This window comes from Stegodyphus dumicola, chromosome 10, assembly GCF_044657685.1.
Source record: "Stegodyphus dumicola isolate Sdum_Otavi_A_Nest chromosome 10, ASM4465768v1".
Taxonomy (NCBI): domain Eukaryota; kingdom Metazoa; phylum Arthropoda; class Arachnida; order Araneae; family Eresidae; genus Stegodyphus; species Stegodyphus dumicola.
The window spans coordinates 15,698,523-15,714,113 of record NC_140777.1 but is presented as its reverse complement, the minus strand read 5'-3'; the positions used below and the strand labels follow the sequence as shown (position 1 = coordinate 15,714,113).

At 32.5% G+C, this 15,591-nt stretch overlaps 1 protein-coding gene across 20 annotated transcripts in view; it reads left to right on the top strand.

Annotated features, from left to right (window-relative positions):
• LOC118193846 (bromodomain adjacent to zinc finger domain protein 2B-like) overlaps positions 1-15,591 on the top strand; it is a 356,880-nt gene that overhangs the window by 240,344 nt on the left and 100,945 nt on the right. For 16 of the 20 annotated variants that reach the window (XM_085824642.1, XM_085824639.1, XM_085824657.1 and 13 more), the window contains 3 exons: positions 2,053-2,505; positions 9,403-9,793; positions 12,257-12,379. In XM_085824642.1, the coding sequence (XP_085680768.1) occupies positions 2,053-2,505; positions 9,403-9,793; positions 12,257-12,379 (967 nt within the window). The remainder of the gene's footprint in view (positions 1-2,052; positions 2,506-9,402; positions 9,794-12,256; positions 12,380-15,591) is intronic. The other 4 variants (XM_085824646.1, XM_085824652.1, XM_085824659.1 and 1 more) reach the window with 2 other exon arrangements.

Here is a 15,591-nt window from a genome sequence, read left to right as displayed (position 1 = left end):
TAAATTAGCTTTCGACTGCATACAAAGATATTTGACAAATGAAGGTTGACTCTACAAATGAAGGCTGACTACATCCTCAGATGATGTGGAGAGAATAAATGCTGTGTAGTGATGATGACACAAGTAATGATCACAAATCGGGGAGGGGAGAATCAATGCCCTAAAATGCATATTTTAAAGTAACAGAGTATAGTATGAAGATTTATTTGCCCCAGTTTTTAATTTTTAGCTTTTACTAAGGAATATTTTTTAGCATTGAATGTAATGTATTGAAATAGTGAAATTTAAATTGTGCAAATTTATTCCACTATTTCTGGTGACTTTCAGCATAATTTTTACTTCCTTGTACAAAGTAAGAAGGAAGTATTATAATTACGAAAATTTTCAGGCATCATATTTCAACGAAAATATCCATTTCGACCGCTATCGAACGCAATTTAATGATGTTTTTGCATGACATCTCTACGTAAGGACAGAATAAACGACTCTTTTCCACCCAAAAAATTATAAAACTGATTTAAAAGGAATTCTGAAGAGAATTTTTCGTGGCATCTGTGCATACATATCTCACATAACTCAAAACTAGTAGCCTCAGAACGTGGAAATTTTGTATATAGGACTGCTATAACATGTAGATGTGCACCTCATATTTTAATTGCAATTGGCCACACCAAACGTATATAAATATATGTATATATAGCAACTCTGTTAACCGGTTCAGTGATCTCAGTTTCTTGACGCTTATATGTTTGTAAGTTGTGCATTTTCTGCTTTAAAAATGATTGAATTATGTTGTTCTTATCTTCCAGTTAAGGTTTTTATGCCTTTAGTAAATCTGCATGCTATATTTGTGGAGTTATCAACAATTTAAAAAGTTGTTTAAGTGCAGCTAAGCTTAATTAGTTTTGCGATGACAGACATGTTTGTTTACATTTCAAATTTGGCAAAATAGTGGATTTGTTGCCAATCTAGAGAAACTAAGCTTCGCAACAACAAAGATAACACCTTCTTTAATTATTGCAAATTAAATCATATTTAATCCATTGTAGAATTTATTCAAGGAAATAACTGTTTAAGATTTACCTCGTAATTTTGAATATAGATATTTGAATATTTATGTATTTTTGCTTGTCAGGAAGTGAGAACTGAATTAATTGAATGGCAAATACTGAACCGTCTGTTAAGAACTGTTTCTTTTTTGTTTTCTTTGCTTAATTTATTTTATACATTGTTCTAGATTTATTATAGTATTTGAATAGAACATGTGGCAACGATTAGATAATTCTTCATGTGATATAAATTTATATGCATTCTGAGTTATAATAATATGAATGAAATGTAATGCTGTTAAGTGAACCTAGCGCCAGAGTGTTGCTATAGTAAACAAATATAGTGAATTTTAAAGAGTGCATTTATTCTGTTGTGGTTTATGCTTTATCGACGAAGTAGATTTAATTTAATCCAATAAGTTTAAATGAAATGCAAGAAAAAATGCATATAATTTAATATTCCGTGCGAGGAAGTCATGTGGTGTACACGTCAGATTTTTTTATTGAATTTCATTTTACTTGAATTAACTTAATCATTTGTAGACCTTTACAAAGTAATGTTTAGTCAGCTAATATTTGTATTTAATTTCGTTTTCCATAAATATATAATACATTACCAAGTTGTTTCCACACAATTAATTGATAAAAGCTCTCCTTCTGTGCTAAATATTTTCTCAATATGAAGGGTAAGAAAATTATAAAATGAAATTAGCATAAGAACATAAATTTTAGATTAATTAAATATTAATATATTTTACATCAGAACCATATCATCACAATAAAATAATTCAATAATCTGAATCCTGTTTTATAAAGCAAATTTAAGCCAGTATGGAGATCTTTTCAAGTGGCAACACAGTGTGGTGTATATTTTTCGTAGTGTTCGTATTTCCAGTTTGGCGACTGCATATTTTGAGATTATCTTATATAACTTATTATTTTGATTAAAGTCCTTGTCATGTGTATGTATGTGTTATTAAAATAACTTAAATCCTTTTCTTAGCAGATTAAAAAGATATCTGCAACTCCAAAAACCTCACTGCCTTCAAGTGGCCCACTCAACCACACAGTGAAACCAGTTCCTAGTCCTGCTCATTCTTCTCCAGTTTTACCAACACCATCCAAAACTGTGTCTCCTGAAGTCAATTCTGGTTTGTGCGGTGATGTTGTTATTGAAGAAGAGCCAAATTTATCCTTTCCTTTGGATCTTTGTATGAAAAAACAGGAACCTACATTTGAAGTGACAGCTTCTATTGCCAGTTCTTACATGCCAAGTACAACCACTGCTACTACTTCTTCAACAGCTAAAAAAAATAAATTTCAAACTACGGGTAGTAATGTCACAGGTGCTAACAAAATGACGATGCCAAAGAAGCGGGGACGCAAACCAAAAGTAGCTCAAACCCCAGGGAATGCTATTTCATCTCTGCCTGAAAAGGTGCGCCAGATCAAAAGAGTTAGTCACATTTTTCTATTCATTATGTTCAGATTCTTGTTTTGATGGAAAGCAGTGCTTTATTCATTTTAAAATGCTTGATACTTCACTCTGTTGAAAAGAGTTTAAGTGCATGCATTTGAAATGAAGAGGAAATTAGTTTTCCAGATTTTTGTAAACGAATAACAAAATATTTCTTTATTCTGTATGTATGTAATAAAATATGTAATTCAAAAGACTCAGTTCAGTAGCTTTTAAAAGCATTCAGACTTGGTAATCACTGATCTGACTGTTTCATACGTGATCGCTCAAGTTAATAAAAAATACAGTACAAAGTCCGTAATCCGGACTTGTCGGGACTTCAGCGATTCCAGATTAGGGTTTTTTTTTCGAATTATAGATCATCATTTTAAATCTGGTAAGATGGCATGCAGAAATTATATAATTAAAAATATGAAACCGTAATTTATGAAATAAAGAGAAATTATGATCTTAAAGGGTATCAAATTTTACAAAAAAAAAGCTTAATATTTATTTGTTTACTTTATTAAACATTTCTTTCAACACGTGCATGCGTAAAGCATACATTACGTGCATGCATTATGTATTCTCGTTCTTTACACGCATGCGTAATGTATGCACATTCTCTACATGCATGCGTAAAGTTTGTGTCTTTGAGGTCCGGATTATAAACCATTCCAGATAATGGACGTCTGGATTACAGACTTTGTACTGTATTTACTTTTTATAATGATGATATTGCAATGGTTGTACAGTCTTAAATTAGGTATTCCCCCCCTTCCCAATTATCCTTTTTTTCTGTTTTTCTCTATTTCCTCTATTCTGATGGCAGGAAATATATATCCTGCCTTTGTATACAATATATCCTGCCCTTATAAAATAGTTCCTGCCCTTAGAATGCAGTACTGTTAGAGAGATCATTTGATTTTCTTTATGCAATCATATGCATCTTGTTTTTATAACTTTAAAATGAATCAATTTGTTTGAAGATTCCAGGATCCAGTAAAATAGGACATTGATCGTTAGATGCAGTGTTGTTTTAAAACTCATTTTATACAGTACAAAGTCGGAGATCTGGATGTCTAAATTCTTCCAGAATGATCTAAAATCCAGACTTCAGCTCTATTTATTTATTTGCATGTTCCATACTTGAGTTCCATACTCAAGGACCCCATTCCAGATATGAATTCCTGAGGTATTTATGGGATTCCTTGCCAGTGTGGTTTAATTTACGAGGGCCATCCAGGAAGTAGATTACGTTTCCGTCTGTGTCCGCTAGGGGCGGGGCTAGCGCGGCCATCTTGGGGTCAGAGCGTTGCGCAGCTCAGTCTGCATCTAGCCGTGCTAGTGAGAGGTTCGTGCTGTGCTCCGTTCAGATACTGTGACGGTTTGAAATGTCTGCATTAATTGAAAATCCCGCGAGCTGCGAGGTGCGCTCAGTAATAAGGTTTCTGACTGCAAAAAACTGTAAACCGATAGAAATCTATCGGCAGCTTCGTGAAGTGTATGGGGACAACATTATCACTGAAGGTGGAGTGCGTCAGTGGGTCATAAGATTTCAAAATGGCCGAACCAATGTTCACGACGAAGATCGAAGTGGGAGACCCAGCATAGTGACCGCCGAACTTCTCGGAAAAGTCGATGCTAAAGTCTGTGAAAATCGAAATTTCACAATAACGGAACTTTCTTTGAGTTTTCCACAAATTTCGCGAAGTTTGTTGCACGAAATCATCAGCGAAAAGCTTGGTTACCACAAGTTTTGTGCAAGATGGATTCCAAAAATCTTGACAGAGGACCACAAAAATCAGCGAATGGCTGCAGCGTTGAACTTTTTGGACGCTTACCATAAGGATGGTGACTCTTTACTCGATCGCATCGTTACTGGTGACGAAACATGGGTGAAACATGTGAACTGTGAAACGAAATTGCAATCAATGCAGTGGGGGCACACAAGTTCTCCCCAAAAACCCAAGAAATGCATGCAAACAATGTCGGCAAGGAAGATGATGGCGACTGTTTTTTGGGACAGAAAAGGTGTAATTTTGGTGGACTTCCTGGAAAGAGGCACTACAATAAACTCTCAAAGGTATTGCCAAACTCTCCAAAAACTCAGAAGAGCAATTCAAAACAAGCGCAGATGAATGTTGAGCTCTAAGATCTTGTTGATTCACGACAACGCCCGGCCCCACACGGCAAATGTCACTCGTAAAGTTCTTGAATCTTTTAAGTGGGAGTTGTTTCCTCATCCGCCGTACAGTCCCGACCTGGCACCGAGCGACTTCCACCTATTCCCAGCAATGAAGAAGTGGCTGGCTATGCAGCGTTTTGATGACGACGCACAGCTGCAAGAAGAGGTAACGAAGTGGTTGAAGGCGCAGGCGGCCGAATTTTTCGACGAAGGAATTTCCAAGCTCGTACATCGCTACAATAAATGCCTTAATTTGTATGGTGACTATGTAGAAAAGTAGTATTTGAGTGTGGCTTTCATCTGTATATAATAAAATTTGTTTCCTATACTTTGTTTATTTTTTTATTCCAAAACGTAATCTACTTTCTGGATAGCCCTCGTATATTGGCCAAACTAAGAGAGCCTTAAAATTTCGTGTCAAGGAACATGAGGCATATGCTAGAAAAAAGGAAACACAGAAGTCTTCTGTTGGCCAACATTGTTGGTCCGAAAATCACACTTTGAATTTTTCTGCTGCCAAAATTATTCAAAAAACATCTTCCATTGGAGAACTGGATTTTCTAGAGGCATTTCACATTTAAAATTTTTTTTTTTCCGTTCTAGTTAAAGGTCCTAATTCCAATCCATCTTTGCCTTCGGCCTTTGAAGAAATTATGTTTTAGTTCTGGTTTCATCAACAGATGGCACCACAAGCTTATTTTCTGTCCAGGCTTTTTTATCTTATCTAATCATTATATCTTATCTCATTCATTTGTGCGTTTGCAGCCGAGGATGGTGGTTTGGTAAAACCATTGAAACTAGTCCTGTGAAAATTTGAAAATAAATTTGAAAATGAATTTGCTGATTTTTGTTGTTTGAGTTCTGAATTAGTATTTGCTCGGTGTGTTATTGGGTCTTGATTATTAGATCATTAGTTTAAAACTAGCAAGATGGCATGTAGAAATTATAAAATTAAAAATATGAAATTGTGATTTATGAAATAATGAAGTATTTGAGATCTAAAGGGTATCAAAATTTACAAAAAAAAAAAAAAAAAAAAAAAAAAAAAAGCTTAGTATTTATTTGTTTACCTTATTAAACATTTCTTTCAATGTAAGTGGTTTAAGTTGCTTCATTTTTTGTACTAATACTTTCTATTTAATTCTGTAGACAGACATCATTTCTTGTTTAATTACATTGTTGAAATCCTGTAACTGCTGTTTCGAGAATTTTAACTAACTTGTCAATCGAAATTTTCTTGTTATCAGTAACTTCTCTGTCACTTTCTTCACTATTGGTAGCAATATCTTTTAGATCTAGAACCATACTACAAAATTCACCATTCATTAATTGATTGATGACTGAGAAGCATTGTCATCACAATGAAAAACCTCTTTTATATCATCTTCATTTATTACGGCTTCTCCTCATTTCTTTACAAAATCCGTTAATTGGAAAATTTCACAAAAAATTTTTTTTTGCAATATCCAAAACCCTTTAAAATTGGCAGCTATCATCATCAAATTTAGCTATCCTTTACTATACATATTTGGCTATGTATCATGAGCTTGGCAACTAACAACAAGTTGTTCCATTAAATTATATCTTCCTTCTATCGCACACTAAGACAATTAAGCCTGAATTGTATTAGTTTATTTATTTATTATACTTATGTCTATTTCTTGATCATGCTGAAGGCTTATCAGAGTTCTGAATAAATAAATTCCCACATGTACTTAAGCTTATTGAGGGCCAGTGCTAGATGTCTTACTGCCTGATGCTATCTCTGTGGGTCCTAAATTTTCGATGCGCCCATACGAGCTCTGGTGCTGGTTCTGGGTTTTTGTGAATAACAGATCAGTTATGCTTAATTCAAATAGCCCTAAATGTAATCTTTGGGTCTGTGAGTATCACCAACAAAATCTATTTTTAGCATATGGAAAGAAATTATTGTTAAATTTTTCCTCATCAACATTTTTTAACTCATTTAACTTAAATCTGTAATCATCGCCAATGTCAAGCATAATGTCAACATAAAAGGCTACCATACTCCTTTATTGTTCAATTACTAACATAAAAAAATTTTCTACGCATCGCTACATGAGTCGTTACTCAAGTTGCTATGTTTTGATATACATGCGGTGATGAAAGGAAAGTTTAATAAACAATGGTTCACCATGTTGGCGTCAGATCAACGATGTATCTATGTGGAATGTTTTGGTTTGAGATGTGTGCCAAGCAGATATGCAGCAACGGAGCCAAATTACTGACTGTACAAATTTATGCTAAAATGATTGTTTCTTCAATAACAAGGTGTCGAAGTTAAATTAAGAATCGGGACTCTCCAGATTTTTTATTATGCATTGATGGGAGAATCAAATGCACATGCGTAAAGCCTAAGAGAAAAACGTTGTTGTTGGTTTTGAGGTTCGTATTTTAGGTCATTCCAGATCGTGGACGTCAGGATTTCGGACTTTATACTGTAGCACAGAAATGAAGCAACTTAAACAATTTACAGTGAAAGAAATGTTTAATAAAATAAAAAAATAAATATTAAACTTTTTCTTTCGTAAATTTTGATACCCTTTAGATCATAAGTACTTCATTATTTCATAAATTATGATTTCATTTTTAAAAAATTTTATAATTTCTACATGTCATCATACTAGATTTAAACTGATGATCTAATATGCTGGAAAACTCCCGAATCGCCAAAGTCTGGATCTCAGACTTTGTACCGTATCACAGTTTTGAGGAAAGTTTTAAAAAAGTGTTCCAGATCATTTATTGCATATTTTAAATTAGCTGAAATAGAATTATCTCAGTGTTCATCATTATTTGTGTTTGTTAATAGTTGGTTATCATTTTGTAGACATTACTGGTGGTTTTTTTGTTTTTTAATCTTTTGTGTTTCTTTTTGTTTTCTGCTTATTAATATGAAAAATTCATCCTAAATTGAAAGCTCTTGATTACTTCAATGCAATTGTAGTGACTTTTTCATACATAGCTTCTTTTAAAGATTACACTTTCCCTGCCTTTTTTATTTAGCCATGCCTTTGATTTATTTAACTAGTTGTTTACTTGCCATAAAAATTAGTTTCATTTCCTGTTTCACCTTAGCCCAATAAAGCGTGTTTCATGTTCCGAGTTTTAAAGTGTCAAATGCAGTTCATCTTGTATATAAATTTATCTTCTTTCAACAATAAAAATGTTAAAAATGTTTTAGTTTATGAATCTATTATAGCAGTGGTTCTCAACCTGTTCTGCTCCTTGCATCCTTTTCACCATCAGTAGAAAGTCATGCCCCTTCCTCCTTTCCAAAACTTGAAATATATATTTAATTAGATTGACATTGACAGAGAATGTGTTTTATAAATTAAATAACAAAAAGTATAGGAAATATTGATAAATACCCAAACTTGAATAAATGTCATTTTTTATATTCTTTAACTAAAAAACTGAACAGCTAAATAAAAGCCTGACTAAATTCCTCCAAAGTTCGGAACCTTGTATAAGGAACATAAACATAGTTCTCCCGAGTGGCATAACCATCTTCACTCAAATATTGCTTTTTAAATTTGTTATATATATATATATATATTAATTGTGCAATTTGAAATGACTTAAATATTATTTAATGAATGAAAATTGATGAAGAAACAGAGACTAAAGTAATTAATTTTGTAATTAGCAAAGAAATGCTGTTTAAATATATCATATTTTGTTGCACATTTGTCCCCCCTCGTATGTTTTTTCACCTAGCTTTTTCAGTATATGATTCTGATTTGTAGTAACAATGTAAAATACGTGCACAAATAGGAAAGTATTTTATGTAAGCAAAAAGTATATTATTGAAATACACTGTGGGATTTCACTCTTTTATCTAACAGCTAAATGTGTAGGAACCTTATGAAAAGATGAGTGAATAATCACTTGAGTTTGGGAACAGAGGAGTAAAAGCTCAAGAAAAGTTAATTACCCTGTATTATTCAAAATAAGAATTGAACAGTTGGCTCCTTTCTCAGAGCATACAGCAAAGCTTTCCCTTGGGCTTGAACTTAAAGTAATATAAGAACTAAAATTTAACTAATGATATAACCGAGACTATGAAGATTCTAAGTAGTTGGCCCCTAAATATCGAATAAGCTAGCAAGCTACCGAGGGCCTGAAATACGACTGAGCGTAGTAATAGCTTAGAGAGATATAGCCAAAAGGTGAACACGTGCTAATCAGAAACTCTGAAGCTCTCTAGCAAAGTTAGTGGAACTTAAAATACCACTCTTACTGATTTGCATTAAACGGGATTCTAAAAACACATTCTGGTAGGAAATTTTAAGCTGGAATTAGGAGGAACAGGAAAATAGCTTTAACTAAAGGTTAACTCCTGTTAAAAACAGGATAAACTTTACAAGATAAATACTTTGAAATGCATAATATGAAAATATTAGTGTTTCTTTGTGTTTGCTTTTTAATGTTGTATGCTTATTATTTAAGCCATGTCTTCAAGAGTTAGTAGGCACTGTGTATTTTTCCTCTGTCTGTTTTCAAGTGGTAAAAATTGGTTACGGTTAAAATTGTAAATGAAAATGCTTGCTTAGAATAATATGTATTTGTATACACATATGTATTTAATAATTTTTATTTTACTTTTCATTAATTAATTTTTTTCTTTAAATTGGGACACTTTATTTACCTACTGCTTAAGAAAAATATTTGTATATGTATTCTAGCACTCCATAAAAGACATAGCAAGTTTACTAACGCCATCAAAAGTAGATGTGTTACCTGCACATATTCCAAATCCTTCACTAGCAAAACTGGGAAGTTCCAGTTCTTGTCCTAAAGTGCATGCACCAAATACATTGGGCAGTCCCAGTGATATTGCTCCTCTCCCGAGGAAGAATTTCACTTTAGACAGTTTATTGAGTGAAACGAATGGCAATTTTGATGCCTTACCTCAACTTCCTGAGAATGACACTGCCTTGTTTCCTAGTTCATCATTTAGCAATAAAAATATGAAAAATAAAGATCGGCCAAGGAATAGCAACAAAGTAAAGAAATTCGATGACAAAATTAAAGAATCTGAGTCTCCATCTCAAATTGAAACATCCTCACCCTCAGGTTTGTTGTGTTATTTATATATGTCCTACTTAAAGTTTCATCTCTGTAATTTAACTTTTTGTCAGTATTTATCTTCTGTAGATGCCTTGACAAGAGAAGTGGGTTTGCTGCAATTTGGGCTCAAGAAAATGTGATTTGTTACCAAAATTTAAAAACATCCACAAAACACATTTGACCGTATTGAATGATAAATTGAGTATTCATTCTAAGTTATTTATCTATATAGTTATTTAATACAAATTTTTATTTGTTATGGTATTTAATTAATTTTTTCAACAGCTTACTTAAAATGACAACATTATGCTGTAGAACTCATTTAATATGTTAATATGCATTAATTATGTTTAACATAAATACATAATCAAGTTATTTAAAATAACGTGTAAACATGCTGGAAAATCTTATTTATTTAAATCTTATTTATTTAAATCTTATTTATTATTTTATTTAATGCAAATATAACAAATACTCCCTACAACTCCCTATAAAATAGGTTTTGTAGGGAGAAATATTCATAAACATATCAGAAAATCAATTTTTTTCAGACCTTCCATATGCTCACATTTCAGCATAAAAAGCCTCAAAATTTCAGCTAAAAATGCCTCAAACATGAATTATAGTTATTTTATTATTATTATTATTATTATTATTATTGGTCGATGGAAGATAAAAAAATAGCAAACATAATGAGTATTTTACAGTGAAAACTGCTGTATTGACACGGTGCAGTCATGAAAACCATTGAGATGATAAGCCATTTTTTTCTTTCACATATGCAGATTGGTAACCTTTTGTGTTTTGCCAATGCAGAAATGTGCTAAATCCACTGTCTTGCCAAGGCCATTACACAAGACAAATACTGTCTTTTCTTTAAGTAAAATTTGTGCTTTTTGTATCTTAACATCAGGGTTGGTGAGTTTCTTCCACAGTGCATAAAACTGTGGGAAAAAACAGTCCAAAGAAATAGGTTTTGAAGAAGCTAATTTTTGACTTATTTCTATTATTACAAGTATATTTCTTTTTGATTTGTATGCAGCATTGTTATGTTTCAAATTTAAATATTTTAATTTTCTGTGTGATTTAAATAGCCTCATCCATGTGCGTACAATAACCTTTGTTTGGTTACTGATATTTCTTTTTTCTTATTACCATTTCTTTTTTGGGGGAGGGGGTTATGTATTCATTCTTGTAAACTTGATATGAGATTTGCTTTCATGCCTGTGAATTTAAATAAATTCTCACTCTAAATTACAGTTTATTTATGTCAGTAAGAAAAAGAGCAGAACAACATAATTATTTAGAAAGACTAGAAAATAAAATGGAATTTGACTCTACATCGTCATAAAAACAATCTAACAAAATGGAAAATTTTTTTATTAGTTCATTTTACATTGGTTAGCTTAATGTTAATTTATTATGTGTTAGTTACTCTGTAAAAAATCAGCTGAACCTGCACAGAGATAATTAACACAAGTCAGCTCTTAGCCCTACCACGGATTTACAGAAACCTGCAAATAAAATGCACAACCGTAAAATAGCAAGTTTGAATATCAGCAAAACAACATGGCCAAATCGTAGAACACATTTTGTTCAGAGTAACTCAGACACAAGCTTAAATAGTGTCTTTCTACCCTAATTTGCATAGCGCAGAAAACTGAATTATCATTTTGGCAGGAAATGGAAATGAGGGAAGATGAAAAGCTAAGTAACTGAACGAAACTGATTATTTTTAAACTAAAATAGCATTCCTTATGACTTCATCTGCATGTGTTTATCATTTACTTAAAATTTGGGAAAACATTTGTAAATAATTGGCTTTGAAGGCTGATTGCAGACTAACATTTGTTACAGAAATCTGGAGTCATTTGTGAAGTAAGTTACATATCTGTATTTGAAATGAAAACTATCCTGTATGTGTTATTGAAGAGCTTAATCACCTGTCTTGTTATAAAGGCAAAAAGGAATTTGTTGAGCTACCAGGTGACTCAAACTTTAAACTTGAATTTCCATAAAAATCCTTGACTGAATTCTGAATTGGAGCTCGACCTGAATTGCCCACAATTTCTCAACTGCCAGTCGAAATCACATGTTTACTTGAAACAATGTTTTCAGCTTAAATGCACTTATCAATCAACAGTGAAAAATTTTGAACACACAAGTTTTACATTCAACACTGTCAAATAGTTATGCTGCAAAAACAAGCACATGCGGCTCATTAAAATGTTATCTTCTTTTATTAATTTATGTATACTTGAAACAAACTCTGAAGCTGCGACTTTTGGTATGACTGTTGTTTGCCAAAGTTATAAATTATTTATGGGAAAATATTAATTTTTATATCTATTTCTTTGTCATGAGGAGTCATGAGTGAAAAAAGTTTTAAGAAGAAACACAATACTTTGTACAGTTTAGTAATATGTAGCAATGTTAAAGTGTTATACAATGAAGCCATTCTGTTTTTAGATTCTGATCCTGATGAAGAAAATTCTGATAGTGAAGATACCGAACATTCTGGAAGCTTAGCAGATAGTGCATCTGCGTCGACTGGACGTAGGCGTAAACGATCATATGATGAGGACGGCGACGGTAAATTGTTATTTTAGTTAACAAATAATTAATATTTTAATCATTGTGATTTAAATTAAAATTTTAATCAATTTCAATGTTTTAAGCTTTTTATGTACTTTACCTGTTTAAATTTTTGTTCCTTAAGCTAATGAAAATGACACTTTGATGTGTATAATTAACAGTTATAATCATAGTATTATTATGAAAATAAACATGTCTTTTTAATAATTTATTCTTGGGTGATGGCAGGCCCGCGCCGACAATAGGTGCAAGGTCGTGCTTAGCATGACGGCGCCGAGTCAAAAAAGTGCCTGGCAACCATTAATTTTGTCTCTCTGCCTATCTGAACAGGAAAATTCTTGTCTTATTTGAATGCTCCTCAGGGGGTCAATTAAAACCTGGAAAGCTACTGATTAGGATCTGTACCTAGGTAGTTTCGGCCACAGGTATTTAAAATCAGTCTACACTTGACTGGTGTCATTGCTAGCAATGGCTGTTTCAGGCTCGGCAGGGACAATATGGCGTTCTCCCCTGTTCTGTTGGTTGTGGTTGAGCTCTGATATTCATGGTTGTCCGAGGCAAAACACCCCTCGTTGGTGGAGTTTGTGATTTCAGAGAGCCTTTAAACTGCTTGAGGTGGCACCTGGAGTCTAAAAACTGCATATTCATATCATTCCTTGGTTTCCCCTTGGGGGACATCTAAAACCGACATCTGTGTACCATGATGTAGTGTTAACAGGCTGGATTGGTGGCCCGGTCTGTCTGTCAGTGTTCAAGTGACTTCATTCTGCTGTCCGGGGTTGGGGCCTCTGTTGATGGCAGATGTTTTTACCATCCTTAAAGAACGGGGACATGGAAAGTGAGTTGCTAAGTATTCCTGTCAACTCAGCTTAGTCTTAGCTCGTTGGCTCGACCGATAGGTTAGTGGCTTAGTTAGTGGTCTCCTCTAGGGGTTAGGGCAATTAACTGTGTAAAGGAAGCCTCAAGCTATCCAAATCTGAGTGCCCCTTCATCCTAGCACACTGTCTTATTTGACCAAAAGTTATAACCAGGGCAGGAGATCGTCCCTTCTGGCTTATTTGAATGGGAAAACATGTGATGCTGATGCTTATGTAGGGTAGATGCATTCGACAAATTGCTTAATCCTTATTTTGTGTCTACTGTTGCAATAGTAGTAATTTGTGCAATGTTCATCTTTTTTTGTGATTGCTTATTGTTATAGTTTTTCTAGACAAAAAAGGTAAGTGCAGTTGCATATTATGTTAAACTTAGGTTAGCTTTTTAATTTGGAAAAGCAACGATTTGAGCATAGTTACTCGAAAACTGTTTACCTCTCATCTTTGAACCATTGTCGTATTCTTAGCCACATAAATTACTAATATCTAAACCATTTTCGTCTAATGTCTTTTAATAAGAATGTTGTTCGTCCTTCACCAGTTGTATCTGCTGAAACACAAAATATTAAAAACTTTTCTTCAATACTCGTGTGTATTTTCTAATTTAAGGTATCTCATATAAATTAATATCTGCTCTTGATGGCTGGCATCAGGGGTACAATCAAGTAAAATAGAAAATTACTTTGCCTGTTTGACCTTAACTTAAAATAATTTGCTTTATATTATCCACTAATAAGCTAATTGTTTCATTTTGAATTTTGTCTTCAAGATAATGAAGCATACCTTTTTGAGTTTGAATTTTATAAATATATACAGACATGATAGGAAAAAATTTTGTGATAATTTCTGTATACTTTAAAAAATTATTATTTGTTTCGAATAACTTGTTACTGGAACCACGGAAGGTTATGTTTTGTTTGGCTAAAAACTGAATGGCATAGATAATTCTTTCAATAACGTCGTGCCAATGCTTAGTCTTTTTTTTTAAAATAAAATTTGAAATTCCGAATCAACAAGTTTATTCTTTCGTAATCATTCTAAGAAATCGGATCAAAGATGTAGATTCCAGAAATGCATTATATTTTTTTCATGAAGTTTTAAGTGCTCATTTAAATGGTTCCAGTTGTTAATTTCAGAACTACTCAGTTTTACATTGCTGAAACTGTAAAACATTTTGTAACAAAAACAATAAACAGAAATTGTTTCAGCAGAATTTAGCAACTAATCCCTTTTAACTATTTTGTTATTTGGCAAGATTCGACAAAGGTACATCTAAAAATATTTACATCCATTTTTGTCTTTTGGGAACTTAAACTCGAAACCAGGTTATCCAGATCCATTTTCTATTAAGGCTTGAACTTGGCAATGATGGACTTGGGCATAATACAGAATCATCAGGCACAGGCAAATATGTATCTAACTGTAGAAAGTGTAGATTTCAATAGTATTTCTTCTTCTTCTTCTCTCTTTTTTTTTTTTTTTTTGACCGGCTGCATTGAAGTTAAAGGTAATTCCTGGGTGAAAACACCTTTCTAACTCTTTCTGATTATTAGGTTCTTTTGATAATCTAAATGGCCAGCTGAGACGTTGATGAACAACTAGTGCTAGTAGCGTCAGCTTGGGTATTTCTCGGGTTTTGGAAAAATTGAGTAATTTTAAAGTTCTGGTTTATTCAGTCTTCCTCTCTCTTTTTCTTCATTGCATTCTGATACTCAGTTTTTTTTTCTTTTTTTCTTCCGACATCTGGGGAAAAATGAAAACAGAAAAACCAGAAGTAAAAATAAAAGTAGAAAATAACTATTATAAGAACTATTGCATAAAACACTCCTTAAAATTACTCAGAAAATCATTGTTTGAAATATTTTACTTTTCTTGTGAAAAACTGATTATATCTTATATATATATATTGTTTGGAATATATATGAACTATTAGATCAATACCAAATAATTCAAGGAGATGGTAGTACTCTTTGGTTTATTAAAGTAAATAAATCGAATTTAAAGTATGTATTTAAGATGTAATGAAATAGTGAAACATTTTCCTTCGGTTTTCCATATAGCTAAAAATCGGAAAATGGTCAGTTTTTGATTTCAGAATAGCTTGCATATTTTTACTTCTTCATATCTTCATTCAGTGGTACTCTGTAAATACGTCAATCCTTTCTTCTCGAAAGATAATAATTTTTAGTTTCATAAACAAATGGTTCATGTAAAAAAAATAATAAATAATAAAGAAATAAATTTAAAAAAACTTAAATGTGTCACGTTTTAAATTACATTTAAAAGGGCATTTTTTAACATTTTATGTGTTACCTTTCTTTATTAAATATGTTC